Consider the following 12302-nt stretch of genomic DNA (forward strand, 5'->3'; position numbering starts at 1 on the left):
GTCACGTTTCCCATCACTGCCGGGGCCGTTGGCCGTTCCCTCCTCGAAACACCTTCCGGAATTCAAGTTCACCCCAAAGTTCCTCACCCCGTCACTTCTATGACGCTTCCGACGCCACTACCACGACTCGCCGCTATGCTTGCTTGCCCTCACCTCAACGTCGCCAGCCACGTCCGTCCCAGCTTCACCACTTCCCGACGCCGACCTACCCCGCACCGTCCCAGCAGGAAAACTAGGCAATGCGGCACCTCGAGGTGGTGCTGCAATGTCGGATTCGCCGCAAAGTCCTCCTTTGATGCTGTTTGCGAGACATAATCTGCTTGACACCCAAATTGATGGCACACCCGTCACAGCCCTCATCTTAGATTACGACCAGCCACCTATGCCGCCATTTAAAGAAAATTGTTGCGCCTGCCCTTACTCGGTTCGTACGAATCACCGATGGTAGCATGGTGACGTGGTCGGAATGTGTACTGCACGTGTGAGCATTTCCGGTCGCCATACTGTCGTCCTTTTCACTGTACTTGACCAATGCCCCCATGACCTCATACTAGGCCTTGACTTCCTCTTCGCCCATTGAGCACTCATCGATTGTTCCTCAAGTACTGTGCGTCTTGACCTGTCTCAACTGGACGTTCCTCCAACACCACACGAAATTCGCCTAAGACCGACTGATTTTGTTCACGTTCCACTACAGGTCTTGACATACATCGAAATGTCGCCTTCTGCGCCAGTTCCCGATGGTGATTACATCTTCGCTCCCATGACTGCAGTTGTTCTCACCCACAATGTTTCTGTGCCGCATACAACACTGAGGGTCACACAAAGCCCACTGAAGGCGCAGCTTAGCCCCGAACTCTTGAGGAACGAGTTGAGGAGAAAAAGCATGGCTAGGGAGGAGGATAAGTTGCAATAGTCCGTAGCTCCCTTAATATGAGACACTTCACCTAAATTGTGGTGTAAATGTTTTACTGCAGTTGTACCCTACGCATCTACAGAATTTGTCCAAACCGTTTCAGGGACCCTTTAAGGTAAGTGGGGTAAATTGTAATCTACAATACGGAGGAGGGAGCTTTGTAGTTCGCAAACGAAACAGGCTGTTTGTGCTCAAGACTACAATCCCAGCTCTGTCAGAACAGAGATAGAGGAAAATTATGCAGACCCCACACACTGTGGGAATCTATGTAAGCGAAGCATTCCGTGCTGGATGCTTTGATTGACGGTAATTAGCGCTGATGTTGATGGCTAAAGCTTCATTTCTTCAACATTTTAGTCTAACACGAGAATGGCGAGTTGGTGTTAAACATTACCTTGCGTGCACCATTTCTGTTTGTCTGCGTAGTAAACAGAACACACAGGGACAGGTGTTTGCTTGAGGCATTGTTCTGCCCCATATTTCATAACCTCTGAGAGGGTTGAGCATAGTCATTGCCTCACATGGCACATCGCATTGTGGCAGAAGTATAAACTGTAATTGGATTATGGGGCTGTACATGCCAAAACCACATTTGGATTATGAGGCACGCCATAGTGGTGGACTCCGAATTAATTTTGACACCATGATGTTCTTTAATGTGTCCCAAGATCTAAGTGCACGTGCGTTTTCTATTTCGCCCCTGTCGAAATGCGGCTGCCGTGGTTGGGATCAAATACACAGCCTCTAGCAATGCTAGAGCCGCGAAGCTACCGCAGTGGGCACAGAAGTGTTGATTTGACGATCGACTGCTTCAGTAGGGTCGCCTGGACCCTGCGATGTGCTTTAGTTAATGCGGCTCTGCTTCTGCATGCCCTGCATAGTTTGTCCGCTTGACATATTTGCATAGTGTTTATTTTTCAGAAATAGCGGCAACATACTGTATCATACCTTGAACTACAGCACATGTCAGATCGCGAGAGGAAAATAACCCCATGCCTTCTATAGCGCTTCGCGTCGTCTGCTATTTAGCTTCATTGAAAGGGGAAAAATAGAAAGAGCAGCTCTACATGGCTTTTGCGCTGGTTTACATGTACACGGCCCATTTACTACTCATTTTCTGAGCTTAAAATGAATCAGTTGCCATTTAACAAGTACTTAAAAATTTTCATTTATCGAAACCATTACAAACCTGGGGCGAGAAGACGATCGAGGTAGGAAAGGTACAAAAAATGCTTCATTCATCGTTTTAAATAAATACTCTTTGTTTTAAATAGCATAAAATTTATATATTTTCTTGGCTTTGTGTTTTCCCAAACTTATTTTCAAGAATGTGACAGGTTTTTTTTTTCTTTTCGTTCCTTTTCACACTTTTTTTTTTTTGCAAGCCTGCCGTCTCACCAGCTTGCGTAGTGCAGCGTCAGCGATGCTCGCTGCAATTTTTTGTCCCTGGATCACAGCCCAGAATAAACGCATGCGGCACGAACGGTGCATCGCAAGCTCACAATAATATTTCCGACATGGTAGACCACCACAAACAGTTTGGGAATTCACTCTGACCAGGGGCACATGCACATGACTGACGCGACGCGGCCCAGTTCGAAGCACAGGCGGCCATCTTCTCCATTGGTGGGGTGACCGGCTGTCCGGCTCGTGACGTCAGCTTAGAGGGCACGCCCATAGGTGGAGGCTCGGGTGCATCCACCTTGGAGGAGTAAACGCCCCTTTTTTCTAATATTGCACACGACTATAGTTCCTCTCCTCTGTCTGCCGAGGAACCCAAATAAACTGTGGCTTCGTGTGAAGTAAAACAATTGGAAATCACTCCTAAATTTAAAACAACAAAATTTTAAAAACTTTATTATTGCCCATACAGACATTCTTGTAAAATATGCCTAAAACTTCACCTCCCCCCTCTTCCACCTCTCCATTTCCTTTTTAAATAAATTTACTTCCTCAAAATTTAACTATATTTCTTGCCAGCACCAATCAAAAGCTGACATCAAGGGCATGTTTGATTTAGTGTACTACAACAAGCAAGTGCAATGCATATTTTAGCATGCCAAGTTTACTTGTTCAAATATGAACCTTACTAATTGTTTACGGTATTTATAGAACCCAAGAAAGGCTAGAAACTTGAAACTTAAGCATTATAATTTATATGGATCATGAAACCTGTAGTAAGATCTCAAAAATGTAGAATGGACAAAGAAAGCAATTCCCTATGCATGCAGCAGTTAAAACAAACACACAAATGAACAGACCTCCCGTACGGCTTGATCAATTTTTCTCCGTAGGTCATCAGGATCAAGGAGATCCAATTCATCCAAATTGAGTGGAAGCTTTTCCTTGAGATGTTCTATGATGACTGACTGTCGTTCTAGGAGCATGCTGGATGGCATACCTGCGTCACCCGTCTACACGACAGGAGGGGAAAAGTCAACAGAACAACAAAAGACACTCCTGTGATACCGTATATTAGTTGGAGTTATTTACTGCGACAGCAGACGGAAGTAATAGTACCCAATGCTATGCAACATTCTGCTATTTGCTGAATAAGTTCTACTAATAAGTTCAACACAAAGGATAAATTTTGCTCAGTTTCCCACTAAATGTATCGAAGCTACTGCTGGTGCAAACATTTTCATTTTGCCTGCAGGTTAATAATTTCAAGGAGAAGGCGAAGTTAGTTCATTTCACGACCGGCTTTATTACTCGCTACCTGCTCACTACGCCGGCTCCTATGGCGGCGCGTGTCCGCGTAAATACCACGTGACTGTTCAGGAGGGACGGCGCGCCGCAACAGGTGGCGCCACAACTTACCCTCATTTCGGCAGCGCCCGCCGTGCGCTTCTGTTAGCTTCAGTACGCTTGCGTTACCGTGTTGCCGGTAGGCCGAGTTAAACCACATCATTTTTTAAGCACGCACCGCAAAGACGTGTTAATATTTATAAGATGCAATAATCGTGGACAGCTTTCTGTATACAGTGGTAGTTAAGAGCGCGAGCTGTCAGCTAACATGCTTAAGTCTCTGGCTCATGAGTGTGCGAGAACAGCGCAGAAGCAGGCGTCTCGCGCACGTAGCAATTCCCCTGCATGGCCACAAAAAGCTGTACCCGACTAACGGCTGATAGCGGTAATATTTTTCTTTCTCAGCGCAGCAGTTTTGCAGCTAAACAAGCTCAAAGAGCGGTTGTAGTGGTGGGTGCGGCTCTGGTGCTACTCGAGCGGCTTTTTTGCGCGTACAGCTGCACAATCTCAACATGATTGCTTCTGCTCTGTACCTAGCAGCATCCCAGGGCGAAGCCGCGCTACTTTCCGCCAATTTACGACAAAAAGCGCGCCATGCACACTTACTCATTTTCAGGAGCATTCACCCGATTGTTAATCATTTCAAGACGCACTCTACATGAAAAATGAATAAAACCAGACTAGAAAAGCTTGTTTGCCAGACACAATAGCCGGTCGTGGCCAGAACTTTATTTCAGGTCAGCCAGATCCTTACACTTTTAGGACCTTTCGAGATTTCGGTTTGGCATTAATTAATTTCTATTTGGCGTGCTCTTCTGTGAGATCAGAGGCAAAATTAGACAAAAATGGCCTCATAAACTTGTGGACAATCAGCTTTAGCAGTGCCCTTCTGTGAGGCTCTGTGGTGTCCTTCGAGCACACAAACAGCGGATTTTTTGTGAGTGACGGCAGCACTAGGTCTGCAAACTTCTTAAGCGGCGTTGGCCCCCTAACAAGCACAGGAGCCACACTTGATGCAGCACCTTCGCAGTTGTGTTACAGGAAACTCGTGGGATGTGATACCCTTCGCTGTGTGCCCGCTCGATTTGCAGAGCGGAACGCAGCAATACACCATCGCGGGCGATGATTTTTACGGCCTACGAAATGTTCAGGCTCCCAGCAGTAATTGCGTTCTTGGCACGTATGCGGGCAGCAATCAGAACAGCCGGAAACACGGTGTTCAGATGCGCACAAAAACACAACGAAGAAGCCGCCACTGCTACCGCTACGCCAGCCCGCACTCGGCGTGGGGGTAAGTTGTAGCGCCACAGAGAGCAGCGGCGGTCGGGCGAACTAAGAATGAACTAAACAAGCAGTAAAAAATCGGGGGCTACGGAGGCGGTGCCGGTGAACAGGTCGCCAAGTAATAAAGCCGGTCGTGGTTCATTTTACCATGTTTACCTTTAAGAATGCTTTAGATTACTTTCCTGCAATAGAACTTTAATATATCCACACTTATGCCTGTGAACTAAAGCACTTAGAATGGTACAAGAAGGTGCCCGGAGGGTGCTATCCCACCCATCACCAATATTTTTATGCAGTCATATCTATGCACTCCTAAAAGGCCTGCAGAGTGCTGAAAACATGCTGCAAAACTAGCAAAATAAATCTTTGGCCTGTGCCTCTGGTATGACGTAATGATACCTCGTGTTCAATGCACTTATGCAAAGCTTCAGAAAGGTGACAAAATGCGGGACTGTCAGCAAGAGAATATCCATCAAGTCTCAAGAGTTGAAAGCATGCTTTAACATAGCTTGGTGTTGTTATAGTATGCAGCATGTTCATAACATGGAAAGATCTAAGGAGCACACATACAAAAATTTTTTAATAAGAACTTTTATATAATAGGAAACAGAAATTCACCTCAAAAGCATATTTCTCAAGATCCTCGAGTTGTTCCTTCAATTGCTGAATGAGTTCCTTCTGTTTTTGTCGCTGCTGCTCTAGCTTTTCTTCTTGTTCTTGTTCCGTCTACAACAATGACAATGCATGTAAATGTCACGTTAATGTGAAGACAAAATTTTAAAGAAAAGGAGCTTTGCAACACATGTGATGGTGGCAACATACCTCTGAGAGCAAGATGCCAACTCCAGTTTGACAAGACCGCAAGTCTGGGATTCCACGAAAGGCAAACTCTTCTAGTTCTTTCAGCAGTTCCTATAAAGGCATATAAGACTTATTTTTCTTAGCTTCATGGAACACAGCTGTCACTTAGCAAAAAATGTGCTTGAAAATGATAGCAGAAAAATAGGATGCCACTAAACAATAACAAGGATACCCACAAACAAATGCACTGCTATAGGGTAACCAACGTTCTACAAACAGAAGGGCCAATGTTATTGTGCTGTGAATCATCAGATACTCACTGCAACCAAGAGAATTTGTCCCGAGCGAAATTGCAGTTTCAGCTAGTTAGGTAGTGATCATATTCAAACTAGAATACAGTTCCGAATAACAAAGGAAGTGTGTACCTTATATACCATACAGCATATACTCATGTAATGGCCGCAGCTGTATAACAGCCGCACACAGAACTTTGTTAAAAAGACCCCCCAAAATATATTTAAATATTATCTATGTATAAGCCGCATCCTAGATTTCTGAGAAGGTTGGCAGCGTTATCTGTTTGGTGTTTTTCTTTTTTTTTTAACCGGTGGAAAAACAAGGCAGCCATGATGAGTTTTTGGCGTCTCCAGGTAGCAAAAGCACAGCCGCTGAGATTTAGCAGCTGCCTCCGAGACACTGCCATCACTCGTCTGTGGGGGATCACCATTTATTCCAAGCGGTAGGCGGCGTGCTACGCAAATAGCCAAGAATAGCCAGAGCCAGTACAAGCGAGTACTGTTGTTCAAAAAGTGTCTGTTTCTCCGTGTAGTGGCTGCACCCCCCGATTTTCACCCCAAATCTCGGGAGAAAAAAACCTGCAGCCATTACACAAATATGTATGGTAACTTTTCTCCTGTGGGTTCCTGAAGTTAGTGCTAGCACACTTTTGCTTAACAATAATTGTCTGCATACACATGCTGCATGAAACAAATGAGGGCTTTAGTTCGAAGTTCAGCACATGTGTCTTGCTCCATTTTCTTTGTTATTCACCTTTTGGTGCTGTTTTCTAGACTGAATACGAAGTAAATGCCTACCTACATGGCAATACAGCAAGAGCTTGTAGCACATTGTAATTTGTATGGCAGACACGCTTGAGCAAGAGTGCCAGACTCAATACAATGTGCTGGGTTGCACACAGCATTTTTTTTTTAGTAGGCCACGCTCTGAAAATTGGGAGGAGGAGGTTTTTCTAAGACTCTGGCAACATGCAAAACAGGGTTGTTTAATATGCAAGAAGGCCATGTGGGGAACACGTAAAGGCTTTGCCAGCACAAGACACTGGTCATTTCAACACCTGCACTAAAGCATGCATAGTTTTGTCAGGAAAACATTTCTTAAACTGCTGCACATAATATTCTAATAGTATTTCAAGCTTTTATGTGAAGGGACACCTGCTACATTCAATGGGAACAAACAATCAGAGGCAACATTTTATTTCTTTGGCATACGAAGTTCCTTTATATGTTATTGGCTACAAAGGCTGTTGCCAACAAAGCTGCCTGCTCTTTTAGTGTTCCTCCAAGAACTACACTTCTTCCAAAGGCAAACGAAGACATTTGCTACTACAGCTCACAAGCATGACAGCTGGGTCAAGTTGGTAACTCATGCTTCTGCAAACCACAGCACGAACTCGATGCAGATGGAGAAGTAAACACATACGCACATCGACGGTGCAATGTGGGTACGTGTTGTCTGCGTCTAGTTCATGCTATGGCTCATAGTTCTACAGCCCATGCTTGTAGTACAGTACATCCGCTCGTACCATGTATGATTAATGACACCCATAGGCTACAACTGCATCACAAGCATCTCACCTCCTTTTCCTCCTGTGAAGCATTCACAATCTGCCTCAGCCGAAACTGGACTTGTGCAAAGTGTGTTGTAAGTGCGACCAGTGATGTGTTCAGCTGCTCCTGCTCTTCTTCCAAATGTCGCAGGCGTTCAAACTCCGACAGGCTGCTGCAATGTGCAATTACATGAAGTGTTGGCAAAAAGGACCAATGGGACAGCTGAAGTAACATGCCACTCAGCAAGGACAACAAAGCAAGGGGCTTTCCCATACAGACGGAAGTTGTGCACAGTTGGCTACACCCATGTAAAATGCACAAGTGCAGACCACAATTATGGCAGATTTAAGACACCTAACAGTTTGCATTCTTTATGAATCTGTCCATGTTGCTTAAAGACTGGTAAATAAGGCTCAAAACTCAAGCTTCAGCTAAAAACTTCCAGACAGACAAGGTTTTCCTTTAGATTCAATGGAACTTATCAAAAAAAATTCCTTGCTACTACTTCAGATGTCTACTTAATTGAGGATTCAATGAAACTTATTAAAAAAATTCCTTGCTACTACTTCAGATGACTACTTAATTGATCAAACTTTTAAATTAAAGGTTGTGAACAGTCACACATGATTACAACCATTAAGACATTGGATAAGAGGGATGTGGAGATTGATTTACAGATGACAATTTTCCTTTTCATTTCATGACACTTCCTCCACCTTGCGAGGTTCTGCAAAATGGATCTGCCATATTCAGTGTCCCTGTGCTTTGTGTTGTTGATTAATTGGCCTTTGCACTGCAATCCGCTAGCCTCCTGGTTAGCTCAAATGGTAGAGCAACCGCCCTGGAAAGGTGTTGGTCTGAGGTTTGAATCCCAGACCAGAACAAATTTTTCCTCAACTATATTCACCAAGATAATTTCTAATAGAATAAGGGCAACACTGGACTTTAGTCAACCAAGGGAACAGGCTGGCTTCAGGAAGGGATACTCTACAATGGATGACATGCATCTCATTAATCAGGTTATTGAGAAATACGCAGAGTACAATAAGCCTCTCTATAAGGCTTTCATAGATTACGAAAAGGCATTTGATTGAGTAGAGATACCAGCAGTCATTGAGGCCATACATAATCAAAGAGTACAGGCCACTTATCTATATATCATGGAAATTATCTATAGAGATTCCACAGCTATCTTAATTCTCCACAAGAAAAGGAGGAAGATACCTTTAAAGAAAGGGGTCAGACAAGGAGACACAATATCTCCAATGCTATTCACTGCGTGCTTGGAAGAAATATTCAAGCTATTAAACTGCGAAGCCTTAGGAGTAAGGATCGACGACGAATATCTCAGCAACCCTCGGTTTGCCGATGACATTGTTTTATTCAGCAACACGGCAGACGAGTTACAACAAATGATTGAGGACCTTAACAGAGAGAGTGTAAGAGTGGGATTACAGATTAATATGCAGAAAACAAAGATAATGATCAATAGCCCGGTAAGGAAACAAGAGTTCAGGATCGCCATTCAGCCTCTACAGTCTGTGAGGGAATATGTTTACCTAGGCAAATTACTCACAGGAGACCCCGATCATGAAAAGGAAGGTTACAGAAGAATAAAAATGGGTTGTAGTGTGTACAGCAGACATTTTTAGATCCTGACTGAAAGCTTACCATTATCATAAAAAAGAAAGGCGTACAATCAGTGCATTTTACCGGTGCTAACATAAGGGGCAGAAACTTGGAGACTGAAAAAGAAGCTCAAGGACAAGTTAAGGACCACACAAAGAGCAATGGAACGAAGAATGTTAGGCATAATGTCGAGAGACAGGAAGAGAGCTGTGTTGATCAGAGAGCAAACGGGGATAGCCGATATTCTAATTAACATTAAGAGAAAGAAATGGAGCTGGGCAGGTCATGTAATGCGTAGGTTAGATAACCGGTGAACCATTAGAGTTACAGAATGGGTGTCAAGAGAAAGGAAGTGCAGTTGAGGACGGCAGAAGACTGGGTGGGGTGATGAAAGTAAGAAATTTCCAGGCGCTAGTTGGAATTGGTTGGCGCAGGACAGGGGTTATTAGCCTTTGTCCTGCAATGGAAATAAAATAGGCTGATCAGGATGATGAGCTTTCCGAGAAACCTGTATGGGTTTCCTTTGTAGCTTCATCCTACATTCCAGTGGATGACAACTTTCTATTTCATGACACTTTCTCCACCTTGCCGGTGGAGGAAGTATCAGATGGTAGAGCAGCTGCCCTAGAAAGGTGGTGGTCCCGAGTTCGAGTTCCGGACCAGGACGAATATTTCTTCAACTGCGAGGCTTTTCTTTCGAGGAACCTACATGGGTTTCCTTTGTAACAAGTGCTACAACTGGGTGGATGTCTCATTTTCCCTTAATTAAGAACAAATTCTTCAACTGCAAAACTTTCAGAGAAACCTGTATGGGTTTCCTTTGCAGCTTCATGCTACATTTGGGTGGGTGACAATTTTCCTTTTCATGACACTTCTTCCATCTTGCAGGATTCCACAGAACTGATTTGCCAACAGTGTATGGGTATGTCATGCAGCAAATCTTGATTTCAGTTTCTTGTTTCTCTTTCTTCTTTAAAGATCCCCTACTGAAAACAAATTCAAAGGTCGAGCCAAAGGAAAAAGTACCATGTTTCAGGATCGTCCCAGGCATCGTCGATTTCACTTGAGCCAACAGGAGCCCACCTCTCCGGAGGACGGTCATCATCTGGGCTCTCTCGACCAGTGTCGTCAAAGGAAAGCGATTCCATTTGAATAATCTGAAAGAAGAATTCACCAACACCATGGTCTCGCTTGCAATTTTGGAGATTCCTCCATATTGCTGTACAGCTATGCATTACATGCGCAATCAAAGAGACCAGCCTAAATTTACCTTCAACTTCCAGGCCTTCTGCACTGATGAAGCCATTAATAATAATCTCCTTTGAATAACTTGACACTATTTTTGTTTATGTATCTGTTTTGTTCATGCTATCATACTGCCTGTGGATATTTCTTGACTGTAGATATAGGTTCCTTTCATATTCGCAGCATTTCTCAAATGCAAATTACAAGGAGCAGACCTATTAAAGCACGTTTCGTTATCTATTGTTCTCATACATTGAACTTATTGACTGCGCTCTCTCCACTCCTTCTACAAGAATAAACCTAACTATATATGTGTCAAACATTATAATAATGAAAGGTGAGAGAGCGCGTGCACGTACTTTGATGATTTGAGGTCATCAAGAGTGAAATAGACGAGCAAAAATTTCTGCACAGTGCGCCCGCCGGCACGCAACACGGCGTTCGCTCCTTTCGTCGAACACTCGGCATTTGGTAATGCACTTTCCTAGCATTAACGGAAATGCACTTGTCCATAAGAGTGGCAGCTGTGCCAGTATTCCGTAGGCAGCGCGTCCTTCGAGATAAAGCGAAAGAAAGAAGGTACATGTAGTGTGCAGCTAAAGAATATTAAGCCGTGAACCCCTCCGTCTAGTGTAAACCAATAAATTATGCGCACCTCAACGTCAACAAACTCAGACCTCTGAGAGCTGCATGATGCCAGCACGCAGAGCCTGTAGATAATAAAAAGAAATAATAATTTGGAAACCGAAAGAATCTATAAATGCTTGAGGGGTTTACGTCTTACTACACTGCATAGATGTGTTGGCTGATTCACAGTTTCATGGTACATTTTTTTGTACGGAACCTTTTACTAGCGTATGCTTTCCAACCCTTCAAGTCATATGTTTATTCACTGCACGGCAATCGTAACAACCTGGTCCCAAAGTATACACACACCAGCACGCTTTCTTGTAATTGAACGAAAGTTCAAACTAGATATGGCCCGAATGCATCATGCGAGCTAAACATCACGCCTAAAGATCAGGCAAAGTGCGGTATGGCGCGTATGTACCGCTTTCTGACTGAAACAGAAGTGGAAATTGAGCCACAGTGAGCAATAATCCTTGCCTGCGTATCCATGAAGGATGATCCTTTGGGAGCTACAGGAAAAGGTAGACGAATCGTTCCTCGAAATGCCTCAATGCAACCTGCAGCACACGCACAGATGTTTCGACCTGCTGCACCCCGAAGGAGAGAATATGTTGCTGTTTACTTTTATTTCGGGTTGTCATGGCTGCACAACGTCATGGCCAACGTCACCTACCAATGCAATGCCTCCTTTAAAAGATGCCTGCCGTGGGAGCTGAGGAGCTGGTTCCGGCCCCTCTCTTCTTTCTTCCTCTCCACCAGCGTCGGCTGCGAGCGCTAGTTGCGGCGGCTGCTCCAAATTTGAATCACGTTTTCATGCATCCGAGATTATAGCGGAGTAGGGTGGCTTCTAGCCACCCTAGCGGAGTCTGTAGAGATCAGGCAGGACCCGCGGTCTCTCGAACGCGCGCCAGCCTAGTAATCGTCACTTCCTCCGCAACAGAAAGTGGTGTCGGCAGCGAGCGCCGTCTCTCCGCGGCTACCCTGAACTACAGGAACAGGAACCTCCCCTAATGATCCTAGGTAAAAAGAGTTGATCTCAAAGGCCATGCTTTTGCTGATTGAATGCGCCGAAAACGCTTGTAAAAACGAAAACACGTCATATCCTCCTTTTTAAACATTACAGACTGAGGCCAAAGGTGCTTTCTCTGAAGCAGGAACGCAGCTAGTGTATCTTGTCGGTGAAGATGCGCATTTGCCCAATT

At 44.5% G+C, this 12302-nt stretch overlaps 1 protein-coding gene and 1 long non-coding RNA gene across 3 annotated transcripts in view; one reads left to right on the top strand and one right to left on the bottom strand.

Annotated features, from left to right (window-relative positions):
* Window positions 1-10559, top strand: part of LOC142559786 (uncharacterized) — a 120668-nt gene extending 110109 nt beyond the window's left edge. The window contains exon 2 of the long non-coding RNA XR_012823251.1: window positions 10204-10559. This is a non-coding gene — a long non-coding RNA (uncharacterized LOC142559786). The remainder of the gene's footprint in view (window positions 1-10203) is intronic.
* Window positions 1-11726, bottom strand: part of LOC142559781 (RUN domain-containing protein 1) — a 66665-nt gene extending 54939 nt beyond the window's left edge. For both annotated transcript variants that reach the window (XR_012823250.1, XM_075671423.1), the window contains exons 1-6: window positions 11578-11726; window positions 10252-10382; window positions 7624-7768; window positions 5771-5860; window positions 5567-5674; window positions 3178-3330 (exon numbers count right to left, since the gene is read on the bottom strand). Coding sequence is in view for 1 of the 2 variants with exons in the window: in XM_075671423.1 (XP_075527538.1) it covers window positions 3178-3330; window positions 5567-5674; window positions 5771-5860; window positions 7624-7768; window positions 10252-10382; window positions 11578-11589 (639 nt within the window). In the remaining variant the exon portion in view is untranslated. The remainder of the gene's footprint in view (window positions 1-3177; window positions 3331-5566; window positions 5675-5770; window positions 5861-7623; window positions 7769-10251; window positions 10383-11577) is intronic.
* Window positions 11727-12302: the final 576 nt, after the last annotated feature.

The sequence above is a fragment of the Dermacentor variabilis genome, chromosome 10 (assembly GCF_050947875.1).
Source record: "Dermacentor variabilis isolate Ectoservices chromosome 10, ASM5094787v1, whole genome shotgun sequence".
In the NCBI taxonomy this organism is placed as follows: Eukaryota; Metazoa; Arthropoda; class Arachnida; order Ixodida; family Ixodidae; genus Dermacentor; species Dermacentor variabilis.